The sequence below is a fragment of the Amblyomma mixtum genome, chromosome 8 (assembly GCF_055824585.1).
Source record: "Amblyomma mixtum isolate Tamu chromosome 8, ASM5582458v1, whole genome shotgun sequence".
In the NCBI taxonomy this organism is placed as follows: domain Eukaryota; kingdom Metazoa; phylum Arthropoda; class Arachnida; order Ixodida; family Ixodidae; genus Amblyomma; species Amblyomma mixtum.
In genome coordinates, this window is record NC_143019.1 from 97,649,672 (window position 1) to 97,662,990 (window position 13,319).

Genomic DNA, 13,319 nt, shown 5'->3' on the forward strand with positions numbered 1-13,319 from the left:
TGAAGCATTAGCTGGATGCGAAATTCTCAAATCTCAGAACAATTAAGTGCTAAAAGAGGGTACAAGAAACCTTTCCATTTAAGTGCATTCCACAGGCAATCCATCCTGAATTTACAAGTACAGCTCTTCTGGTTGCCTCACAAGCACAATACGGGAGAAATTGGCAAAATTCGGTCATTCGCTCCGGAAAATAACAAATAAACGCTCATTTCAGAACACTATTTTATAAACAATAGAATTTTCTAATGCGCCAAGAGAGGCGCCACAAAATACAGAGGCAGAAAACAGGAAAGGTCTATGTTCGCACCAACAAAAAGATAAATGCAGCACTGATTCTTATCGCAAAAGCATGTCAGTGTGTATGTTTCAGCTCGGCCCCGTGCCTCTTCTCTGTATCCTGTGAGATGTTATATCACTTGAGCTCCTTCGCGCAATGCAAATACACAAACCTTGCGTTTGGCACATGATGGCCTTAGTTTCCTATGAGCCATTAAACCCTGCACACCTCATCGGTGTATCCGTAGTGGACGCTTGACATTGCTCAATAGATTATTTACTATCAACACTGCTCGCTCAAGGAGAAGAGCTGCACCATTTGTTTGGATGAGATAAACTATCACTCGGTAATGAAGTCAAAAATTCAGTTCTCAAAAAATCTAAAATTTCTTCAGCAAACTGGTGCCCCTAAGGGCAATGACTAGCGCCCACAGTTGCGTGGTGTTTTTTGGTCTTCTTTAATCCCCATTCTCGGAGAAACAACACACATAGCTCGTTGGTTTTTATAGAATTTTTTTCTCTATATTGTTTTCTTCCAAATTCATAAGAAATAAAATTTCAGAGCAAGTCGGCCAGTATCATATGTAATTTCTGTTCTCAAAAATGTGTTTTTGCTGTTCTGAGTGAATAATATGCATTTAAAAAAGCCTGCTACCTTGATTCTACGCCATTATTTTCACTTTCTCTTTTTCCTTAACCCTGACAAAGTGGTGTTCTACGATTTTTGTCTGTCTAATCCTGGGCTAAATGCAACAAACATGAAATCCTCAGGTACGCCATGGCTCCTAACGGAACGTAAACGACTTTCGAATTAAGATGGAGTTTTCTAGGTGACTGAAACAAACTGACTGCTTTTGACTCATTGGTCTGCGTGTGCAATGATTTGTTCTGCGAAAGCAGTACACTAAAACAGCATAGAAATGCTGGCGTCTGTGTATATCTTAAGAGAATCAAGTTGCCTCAACTGACTACCACCTTTATACAACTCCTCGCCCCTGCGCTGCCCACCTTCAGTATCCAGAAGCGCCACTGATAACTCAAAAGCCATATCAAGCTTCCAAAAGTACCCCATACCATCTGCCTGCCTATATTCACCAACTATGATGTTGCCAAACATGAGCGCCGACTCTTTTTCAATTCGATTTCGGCTTTGCTTTTCCGTTCGACTGGAGGCCATGTACAGGGTGCAGCTGTGTGAGTTGGTGGAACGAGGCGGCTCTGGCGCTGCTAATGGGTGTTGTTAAGGGTGTGTTGGGAAAGTGGCTTAAGGGCGGCAGTGGTTTGGTTTATTGGGTATTCATATGTCGAAGTAACTCAGGCTATGGGGACACCGCAGTGAAGGGCTCCGGAAATTTCAACCACCTGGGTTTCTTTAGCGTGCACTGACCTCGCACTGTACACGGGCCTCTAGAATTCCGCCTCCATTGGACTTCGACCGCCGCGGCCGGGATCGAACCCGCGTCTTTCGGGCCAGCAGCCGAGTGCCATAACCACTGAGCCACCGCGGCGGCCTAGGATGCAGTGGTAGGATTGGCTGCCCCAAGGTGTATTATATACCGTTGTTTACGTGGTATAGTTTTGTGGGTGAAAAGGAAGTAAAAGCTCTGGGGCCCATTGCGTCTTGATTTATAATGGCGACCTGAGAACGCTTCGGCGCTTCTTCGGACGTGGCGTTCAGGTCCAGCCAATGGGAACATCGGGCGCTCCTCACACGACCGTATAATGTGGCTCTCGTTTCGTCGGCGCTGTCTTGACCAAGGTTTTATGATGTTGAGACTACAATAAAGCAGGCTCTCAGACAGAAGCGTGATGGCTCAAAGCTCTGTGAACGAACCTTTCTTTCGGGTGGAGGTGCCGCAGAGGCTCTACTTCGGGGCTGAAATAACGGCACAGAGAGTACTTCGGGGTTATATCAACAGGGTTGCAGTCTAAACTTGCGATACGCGAAACTTATTACTCCTATGTGTGTCAGACGGGAATGGTTTTCAGCCGTTTTTAGGTTGCAGAAAAAGATCGGCCCCTACATATGCATATGTACAAAGCGGTGAAAAGTCGATGCCATGGACAATAAACTATGGGAAATTTCACGCAATCAAGAGACTGCATGAATCAGTGGTTTCATTGAAATGCACACCTCTACGAAGAACACAGGTTTCAAATGCCTTAAATACAGCTTTCTACATCTGGACTAACGGTTGGGAATATTACAGCAAGAAGGCATCCCAGGCACGGCTGAAGCCAGGGCCACCTTTCAAGCCTTGCGCACAGCATTGTATTCACCTTAAGATTGGTAGCCGTCAGTATTCTCTCCAGAGCTTTTCTGTTATTCCAGAAACTTTTCTCGCCACCAACACATACAAGCGAGAAAATTGAACACAAAGAATAAAGACTTAAAGTACAGACCCAAGAATTAAAAAAAGGGCTTGTGAATAATGCCACTGGGAGAAAACGTAGCGCCATCCGTTGGAGTAATTTGCCTCATGCGCTATACATTTATGTGGTCGTTCGTTAGATAGGATGAGGTATGAGTCGTGACCAGCCTTTCGCATCAGAATAAGCGCCAAATGCGAGCAACATGACACTGCCGCTTATGAAGTGAACGCCATTTACGTACGTAGCTACTTAGTACGTAGTACTATCACCTGAAGATAACAAAGCAGCTTCAAAAAATACCAATATTGCTGAAAATAAAAAGCATTCTTTCGGAGTTATTTAGCAGAAAAAAGGTTCTTTGTATGCAAAACGAAAATTTGAAGTCATAAAGTGGTATGCGGTTTCCAGAATAACATCTCTAACGTAGAGAATAAAGGTTTTGGGGACGGCGACACCAATCAAATTTTGGCGAAAACGTTACCTTGCGGACGTCTTGGTACTTCTCGTACCAGGGTTCGTCGTCAATACGTCTTCCAGCGTGAGTCCCGATTCCCATGAAGGCAACCATTACCACCAGAAAAACCGCTGATTTAGAAATAATACTTGGCATTCTAACAATAGAATGCGCCATGAAATCTTTTTCTCCTTCAAGCTGACCGTAGCGTTCACTGGACTTCTGCAGTGTCGAAGTTGGAACTGTACGAACGCTGGCTTTGGGTGATTTTTATATGCTACTAAAGTACCGATGCGTCGGTTATTTATGCAGAATCTAAAAAAAATAGGAATTGTCACCTAGTGAGAATGATAAGCCAATATTTTCATTTTCTTCGAGGCATTGTGTTCATTTCATGGCAGTGCCACATGTGCCTCAGCGTCGAAAAGAAGGCAGTGATTGATGTGATGCAGCAAATGAAACACAGCAGACAGGCGTTTTGCTCTTACACCTATAGCTGTTATCTTTTTACCCAGAGAGGGGGACAATGCGAGGTACCCATCAACTGCAAAGCGCGCTCTGTGTAGAAGACATTTGAAGAGGCACTGTCTATAGACTGCTAGAAAGATGTATATCTGACCTTATTGCGTTCCGTACAGACCGCGTTATATCGAGCATTGTGCAAGAAGAATCGCAATAGATAGTTAAATATACGGTGGTAATTATCGATAAAATCTTATTTGAAATATGCCCACAAGTGCTTAGTTACTACGTTAGGCCAGCACAGCTGTCGGGGCATGAAAAATGGTGCCCAGTCAAAAAACACAACAGGATTACAACAGAAAATTTCTGTTGTGTTGTCTGTCATGTTTTTGGCATGTCGTATCTGTTGTCTGTCTTGTTGTGCTGTAGTCTGTCCTGTTGTGCTGTAGTGTGTCCTGTTGGGCTGTAGTCTGTCCTGTTGGGCTGTAGTCTGTCCTGTCGTGCTGTAGTCTGTCCTGTCGTGCTGTAGTCGGTTGTGCTGTCTGTCATGTTTTTGGCATGTCGCATCTTTTGTCTGTCTTGTTGTCCTGCAGTCTGTCTTGTTGTCCTGTAGTCTGTCTTGTTGTCCTGTAGTCTGTCGTTTTGTCCATCTTGTGTCTTGTTTGCTGTACCCCATTATTGTTCTTGAAGCAATTTTGCTCCACACACATGGGTAACTGCAGAGCTAGCAGTCAGCTTAATGCATGCATCCCAAAGTAATGCAGTTCCAAAAACACTGTACTTACAGTAAAAGCTTGCTTTATTGAGTCAATGTAACCACTCGTGATTTGAAATATTCGCAGCCTGCTCATGGTTTCTGGCCCGAATCGCACGCAACTTGGTGGCTTGCTCGACTTCCATGCAACTCTTGGTCGCTTGAAACTGAAAAAAAATTGAGGAATCAGTAAGAGGTAACAAATTTGATGAGCATTGCATTGTTTCAATGACTAAAAAAACAGCATTTTCAGCAAGTGCAATTAGTCTCATTTCACACTAGCTTCCTGCAGTGAACGTCGTTTACCAATACGTCATTAACAATTATGTGCTCACGGCCCCGGACCACTGTGTATAGTTCTATGGTGTCAAATGCTTGTTAGCTCCGAGCCGCTAGCCTTGCACAGGTCAACGCAGGCAGCCTCGGAGGGCAATTGCAGCTCCGATAATTGAGTCATAGATACTCAGAAGCTTGCTGGTCCTGTGGGAGAAGTATTGGCTGAGTGACACATGAACAGTCACTCCAGTTGCCTTCGTTCCATTGAAGAAAACTCACAGAAGATTCATCCACCATTCTGACTGCAAAGCACCCATACAAAATGCGTACCTATATATTCAAACAAGGCTGACTAATTATGGGTATAGTTATTGCAATGAAATACCAGACAGCACATGTAGTTCCAAATCCAAAATTTTATGCAACTCGACGAACAACAAAAAGCATTACACAGCAATTAAAATAACCAGCATTTGTTTAAAATATACCTTAGAGGAAATACGAGACATTCACTACTCTCTAACGGTTCATGACCTTTGTGCACCAGCAAATTACACTTCCTTTCAGACACATTTGGATGCAGAAGTTCAGCTGATTTTTAAGAATCTTTTCGGGGTGGAACAATTCGGAGAAACCAGGTTTTACCGAAAAACCAAGAGCCGTATACGTTGCATCCCATGCCCAGAGCAGCGCACTGAAAGAAGACTGCGGCCTCTTCCATAAACAAGGCTGAATGGTGGGCCTGATGGTATGACATGCTAACGAATTTTTTACCAGCCTAAGACACATACAAAAAACCGAACCACACAGGATAAACACAGGTAAAAAAAATTCTTCTATAAGTCTCCAGTTTGCCTGTGTACTCCACAAATCCTAGGATCCCTGTCCGCTACTTGTCAAATTTCACTGAAGCGAAAGTAATACAACCAACAGCTGATGATCTGCTAGGGCAACAGGATTCCAAGAGTTTGAGAAGGCCAGTGGGAGTCCTGTCAAGGGGGAGTAGTGAAATTTGACTAGTAGCAGACAGGGATCCTGCAGTCTGTGCAGAACACCGGCAAATTTGAGACTTACCCCCAAACTCTGAAAGCTTCCTTACCTCAGTAAGGAAGCCTTCATTGCAGTGAGGTGCCCTCATGTCAATCTGAAAGCTTCCTTACTGAGGAGCCCTAAGTAAGGTCGTCCTTGGTGCCTCCTCACAGTTAAGGCAGCTGCCAGCTGCCTTCATGCGTCCTTACGTCGCTCCTGGCCCTGGAGGAGGGCTTCACCTCACTGGCAGAAGTGACTTCGCACACTCACGCGGGCGACGAGACGCGGCGCAAGGACGCGAGCCCGGCGTGAGCGCAGTTGAGGAGGCGGGAGAAAATGGCAGCGAGGACTGACCGCTACGCGGGCGACACGAAATTTTTTAACCGTGCTTGTGAAAATGCGTTCGATGAAGTGTACCTGTATCCTCGAATAGCTAGGTCGCTTCGCGACGCGGTGAATCCAGTGGAAGTGCACTCAGAGGAAGAGTTTGCATTCAGATTCCGCACCGGTGCGGCTCTGTCACACTTGGGCATTCGGCGGCGAGAGCGAGCGAAATCCGCTGCCGCCGAAATGTTGCCTCGTTCAGTCCTCCCGGCTACCACGTCGCCGCTCGTGGCGTGAGAGATATGGCTAGCAAATAGCATAAATTGACGCTGTCTATGTACCATAAGCGTGTGCATGCTTACGCACGCTAGACGCAAGTATTTTGCGGGTTACAGCGTTTCTAAGGGAATGTGGCTATTCCCTTTGCATCTGCTGGACGAGTTTTCGGCCTAGCTCAGCCTAGTGGCGCCATCTGGTTGTTAGGACGGAAACCATTTCTGTCAACAAACCGATGGTCTTAAGCCTAAAAGCGGCTGAATCGCCAATCTAAATAAAAAAATAAGGCAAATTTATAACTCATACTTTCCTTAGAGGCGAGATGAGAGGAAGCGAAAGACCGATGGCCCATTTATGGCCAGCGAACGCACTGAAAAACGCAGTAACGACGACGAATTCAGTCCGAATCGAGGGGCCCAGCTTCGAAGGGCGCCGCCATGTTTGTTTTCGCCGCGGGAATGCAACTTCCTGCTCGGCGTCCTATTGGCCGATGTGAAGGAACCCTCAAACCCAGACACGCGGCATGCGTTCCTTACTTGAGGAGAGGCGAGGTGAGCTTTCAGAGTAAGCTGGCTTCCTCCATCGAACATTCGCGGAAAGGCGGCCTCACGTAAGGTTAGGAAGACTTCGAAGGAAAGGAAGCTTTCAGAGTTTCGGCCTTACGGAGGAATTTTTTTACCAGCCAAAGAACACGCATACACAAGAGAGAACCACAGAGGACTACGGCTTTTACCAGCCCTTCTCCTCTGTGGTTCTCTCTTGTGTATGCATCTTTTTTGGCTGGTAAAAAAATTCTTCCGTAAGTCTCCAATTTGCCTGTGTCCTCCACAAACCTCAGGATCCCTGTCCACTACTAGTCAAATTTTTCAACTCCACCTGGCTCGGACTCCCACTGGCCTTCTCAAACTCTTGGAACCTTGTTGCCCTAGCAGATCATCAACTGTTGCTTGTATTACTTTCGCTTTAGTACTACACCTCCAGGGCGAAACTGCTGGATTCTGTACTTTCAAGAGGTTTGTATGGCATTCAAGTGGCTTGAAGCATCATGAATAGGTGTAAATATTAGCTAGTGAATTTGCGATGCCACGACAACTGCAGCTAGCTATCATTTAGTGCAGCAGCAAAATGGACTTCATTTTAAAGTGGTGAAGTGCTCATTATTTTCTCTCAAACATGAGTGCTAAGGAAATACTTTTTATGTTGCATGAAAAGAAAGAAATTACATGCACACTGAACCTTGCAAGAATGCCCCATGGACATTACAAAGCCCTGCCGTCCTTGCTTTATATTTGCCAGCTAACAAATTGCAGAAACCTACGAACACTTTGCGTGATAAAGACAACTAGAAGTGTGTGATGAGAGGCTAGTTGGTAAAGCATTCTGAAGACATTGGACAAACTCAGTTCCCGCTTCATGTTAGAATACTGAGTGACATTTTGGTCTACACACCAGAAATACCGGTAAAGCATCATGATAGAACACAATGCTTTTTAAAGGGATAAAGGAATATGTTGGCCCTTTTAGAGGGCACATATGCATAAGAGGCAACATGTGCGAAATAGTCACTGAACCTGAAGCACTGTAAACTCCATTATGTTAACAGCAGCAGAGTCAAAAGCTACGTGAGCGACTATGTCATACACATCATGTAATTACATTCATGTAATTCAGGACCTGATTCATGTGATTTTACAGGGAGGTTCTGCTGTTAAGTGCATGTAGAGCTCTGCATGCATTTCTAAACCCATCTGTGAGCCTATGTCTAAAATATTTTTTTCTAAATAGGCCGGTAAGGTATGCATCACTGGAAGATAATACCTACCACAAACAGCTGAGGAGAGATGGCACAGCCAAAAGCCGGAAGCACGAATGGCCCAGCAGATACTGGCAGCTGGCAACTGCAAATAAATATGTCAGATCAACTGTTGTCAGTGGCCGTAACAATGTCATGAACGACAAGAGAAAAAATTGTCTACTGCTTCATAAATTCGAATAAGGTATTAACATAATACACAAAAACCAATGAGATGATCCATGAGAAAAGAAATGAACAGACTGTATATGATGCACGCATATCCATTTTTTGAGTAGATTTTGCATGACTGTCACAACCACATTGAAAGATGAGCAGGCTGGAATACCACTATTTTTATGCATGATGAAAAGAGCGTAACTATTCGAATATAGCATGCACAGGATTTAGTTAATTACTACAAGGGTGCCTTGTACCAGCATCGAAGGTATTTTTAAATGGAACGTAGCGACCAGTAGAGCAGTCTGCTTTGCACAAATGACAAGAGAGGGTGGAAAAGGCATGCATTCATTAGCAAGAAGCACGATATCTCACATCACAGCATGAAACGAAAATTGGTATTGCATTTAAAAAATCTGCACGCAGAGAAAAACTGCAAAAAAAATTGTCTAGTGGCAATACAAGTAAGGGCAAGGGAAAAAATACCGAAGAAAACTGGTGAGTGTGGTGCAGGGAGGTCTGTGGGTAGGGTCCCGTGCCTGGGAATAGTTCCGAGCGCGGAGAATCGCCGGCAGCACAGCTGGTGGCAGTCAACCAAGAATAAATAAGAGAAAGCGAAAATCAATAACAAACCATCACCGATAGCGAACGACTTGAAAGCGGGCCACACAAACAAGGCATATAGCAAAAAGCTTGAAATCCTAAATAAGTGCGCAGTTGCATCCCAAACAGTTCTCAAAGCTCTGAAGGCGAGGAAGCATCGACACCTACACCTCAGGGCAGAAGCAGGAACGATCTAACTTTGACATAATACTGTCTCAAATTCTGTTCCATGGGGAAGCACAGATAAAAATTTACAAATGACTAGGCAAGGAATACTCCCCAGCCTTTCACACGCGATTATTGTCCCCGAAAAAAATTGTATGACAAATATTAAGCCATAAGCACAAATCCGATGAGTACCAACACCGAGCACTCTGTTCGCAGCTTGCCTAGCGCGAGTGCTCCATCGAACGGCACTGCCGCTCATCGTCATCTTTTAAGTAGCACAAATCAATCCGATAGGCACCAGCCGCGAGAGAACTCGACCGTTGTCAGTTCCCTTGTCTGTCCGCAGCTGGCGTGCCTAGCGAGAGCACTCTAACGTGGCAGTGCTCGCTCATTGTCGTCTCCTACGTAGCACAAATATATGCTATTGGAATGTAGTAAACATATTATGTAGTTTTTCGCAGCGCTATTTAGCGACCGCATAACTCTGTTGTGATATCTGGTGGCATTTTTATTTACCACGGCACCCGAGTACTAACCGGAGAGAGAGACTATGGAGCAACAGTTGCCATGTAGGCTATACGCCCGTTCTTTTCTGGTAACGCCTTATAGCTGAGGCAACCGCATGCAGACTGCCTCCACTGCCATACCAATATAGGCGCACACTAATAACGCGCGTGAATACAGATCACTAGTTAAGACACGTAGACGGGACTCACCGATCATGCGTCTCATCCAGGCTTAGTAAAACCGCGCATTCTTCTTTGTTGCCTCTCCAGATGACAAGAAGTCGTAGCGCTGCCTTTCTTCATGGCTTTACCCTTTCAAACTCACCAAAGTTGAAAGGGCGTAATTCTCGTCGTTCGTTTCCAAAACACACTTGCGTTCTTCATACATGTCCGCCGCACGAGCACTCAAACAATGCTACGAAAATCAAAATAATAAAAACGTGACGCGTCACTCGCACTGCCGTGCCGCTAAACATAGCGCCGACGGCTGCAGTTTTGCCCTTGGTTTCTATAGTTTAGCGTTTAGCGTCGTTGAAAAAAAACCGACAAATGCACTTTTTTTATTACTAATATTCGAACTGTGTTCGCACCAAAATCAAATTAAATTTTTCATGCTATTTTTTTAATAATTGCGAATACCAAAGCGCTTTTAGGTACTTTTGCTGGCATGCCGTTTGTAGAAGCTGCGATCCTATGATCCCATCACCCAGACCCCGTATGTCCTAGCAGACGACGGAGCAGACGACGGCGCAGACGACGGAATGCAATTTCGATTGACAGCAGCTAAAATCCCTTAATTGAGACAAAAAGGCAAAGAAATGCACCGTATCGCAAACTGGTCCATATCAAGGATATGTTCGACGCGAGCGGTAGGACAGAGAGCAGCTGAAACTGAGATCTACATGAAACTGAGAGCTTAAATGTGACCCGTATAAAGCGCATTACTTTGATATCAAGTGCGTTACAGAACTACAACGATAATTGCATCACACTTTAGCTGATATGCAACAGCGGCCCGCACTCGCCGTATCCTGTTCGAGTGTACTTTCACTAGCAAGAGCCCACATGGAAGCTGACAGAAGCAACTGTGTTTTCGAGTTCAGATTGTTCCGAGAAATACGAGCAGCTTACTTTAGCACGTACTCGAATTCAAGTTCTCAGCCTGTGTGTCACGTACGGTGACGATGGCGTCGAGGACGAGCTTAAGAATCACCTTAACGTGGCCGCAACGCAGCCACGTTGTGCCCTGTATTGCGAACGCGCTCAGTCGCAGGCCAGCCGCTAGCTGCTCGATTTGGCAGCCTTGCGAGTACAATTCGCAGGTTGCTGAGCCAATCTGTGAGCGAGCCGAGCTTTCAGCAATGACGCTGCTCGCGAGCGTGCCGGGCGACGAGCTTCGGCCTGCTCCCTGGCTGCCGTATTCGTAGTTATAAGCCTAGCAGGTTTCACTTCGATGCAAGAGCTGAGAGCGCTTCGATACTGGCAAGCGCTGAGGTGCTACTCTTTTCACTGTAAGTACGATTTAATGTGAACTATGTCTCGTAGTGAAATAAAGATGTGCTCGGGTCCGCCCGAACGGTGATGATGGCGTCGTGGAAGAGCTTAAGAATCGCCGCAACGCAGCCGATATTCCATGCATACATGTGTGCTAAATTTGTTCAGCTATGCTACAAATGGGGGCATAAATTCTCGCTCAATCGCAGGCCAGTTGCTCGCTGCTCGAATTTCCAGCCTTGCGTGCGCGATTCGCAAGCTACAGAGCCAATCATTGAGCGAGCCGAGCTTTCGGCAACGACGCTGCCCGCGGTCGCGCCGGGCGACCAACTGTGCGCTGCTCGCTGGTTGCCCTTGTCGTCGCTAAACCTAGCCGATTTCACATAGACGCTGTAGCTGAGTGCGCTTCGGAACTGGCCAGCACTGAGGTGCTACCCTCGGCACCGTTTTACTGTGAACCCCGCGTCATAGGGAAATAAAGATATGCTCGGTTTCCGCGACCCCTTCAGGAGCGGAGCTAGCAGTGGCCAGGAAAACTGCAGAGCACCAGCGAAGCGGTTATGGGAGGAAATTTGTATTGCTATTATCGCTTCTACTACCAACAACTCGACATTGGCTAACGATACTCTATCCCAGAGCTTTGGTCGTGAACAAACAATACCAGTGCATTTTTCTGACGCCGGCAGCCGGCATCCAGGCCGTCAGGCCGGCCGCGAGAAGCGCACCCTTACGATTTTATGGCCGTGGCGCATATAGAAACCGCCACGACATTCCCCTCTTCGCTCAGGTTGTAGTAGCACACTGTTAATAGCGAGGGACCAGACCACTTTAAAGGACCGAGCGCGAGGGCGCTGGAGACTGGGCCAAAGCGCGCGTCTGACGTCATTCCCGAGACTTCTCATTTCACGTCACAATCAAACGAGCAGGCTACCCGCAGGTCACCCTTGTAGGTCTGAGGAACGGTGTCGTGGAGCTACTGCCTGATCGCAAGCAACTGCTGGTCGCATGCCCTTTGCTACTTGCGAGTGTGAATGGGCATTAAATGCCCGTTTGAAGTAGGGAGTCCCAGAGTTCCCGCGGGTTAATTCAGCCCCCTGGTCACGGAGGGGGAGCCCCCAACAGGTACATCCTGGAAGTCACTCAGTGACCGAATTCTTGCAGCACGACTTCATGTCGCAGAACTCGTCACCCAATCCTTGGCGTCGCGGGATGTAAGGCCACGCAAGCAGACAAATATCCGGGTTCTTGTTCCGCAGGGAAATTACAGCGAAGGTACGAGGCAACGGCCCACGCGCGCGCCCTTTCTAGGTGTCGGTGTTCAAATACACTGACGGCTGTATTGGGACTTAGGATATTTACGCTGTTCTCTATATTTAGCGAGGTGGTTGTGTCACTGTCCTGAAATTTTTAGCAGAAGCAATGAACGAAGTCGTAAAAATATTTTTTTTCTGATCATTTGATAAGCAGCATGCGCCGCTATAAAACTGAAACGTGGAAACTGGATATGGGAGTCACCGTGATCATTTATGCAGGCAGCAGGACATGCGTGCGTATACATACATGCTGCCTTTGTGATAGCAGGACGATTAGTGCGAGTAATTTTCCAGCTTTTTCGCGATCATGCAGGTTACTCTCACTATGCGCGTACGTCGTTAGGCTCCGCGTATATGTGCCCTTAGCCTTTTTTTCGCATGTGGTAGTGGATAAATTACGTTATATGGCGAGACGCTCACGTCACAGCAGACAAGAGGACACTGACCTTCGGTGGCGCCATTCGTCGCGCTCACGGCGACTGGCATGCAGACGCTCGCGTGGCTGGAAGCTTGCCGCCAGCGCAAGCATGGGCACATTCACAGGCATCGCTGGCTTTATCGCTGGTGTATTACCCCAGGCAGCACAAACCGTTGGCCCAATATTGGGAGCCTGTTGGCTATGTGTGGCCCTATACAGGGCGAACGTTGCCTTCATTGTCCCCATATGGGCACTGCCACAATGTGCCATTTCCAACATTGGCCCTACTTGTCCGATGTTTTCCCCATATTGGCAAATCCGCATAGTTACACCTCCAACAATGGCCCTACTTGTCCTATGTTTTCCCCATATTGGCAAATCCGCTTAGTTACACCTCCAACAATGGCCCTACTTGTCCTATGGTTTCCCCATATTGGCAAATCCGCTTAGTTACACCTCCAATGATGGCCCTAAATGTCCGCTGTCGTCCCCATGTTGGCAACGCCGCTTAGTTACACCTCCAAACATGGCCCTAAATGTCCGCTGTCGTCCCCATATTGGCAATGCCGCCTCATTACACCCGTAACGATGGCCGTACTTGTCCGCTGTTTTCTAGTATTG

At 46.6% G+C, this 13,319-nt stretch overlaps 1 protein-coding gene across 1 annotated transcript; it reads right to left on the reverse strand.

Annotated features, from left to right (window-relative positions):
• Positions 1 to 4,372: 4,372 nt before the first annotated feature.
• LOC149333649 (uncharacterized) lies at positions 4,373 to 12,827 on the reverse strand. Its single transcript, XM_089557773.1, has 4 exons — positions 12,727 to 12,827; positions 8,683 to 8,784; positions 8,043 to 8,095; positions 4,373 to 4,479 (listed from the first exon to the last, which is right to left on the reverse strand). The coding sequence occupies exons 1-4, from the start codon at positions 12,825 to 12,827 to the stop codon at positions 4,373 to 4,375; spliced, it is 363 nt and encodes a 120-aa protein (XP_089413899.1).
• Between the last annotated feature and the right edge of the window lie 492 nt (positions 12,828 to 13,319).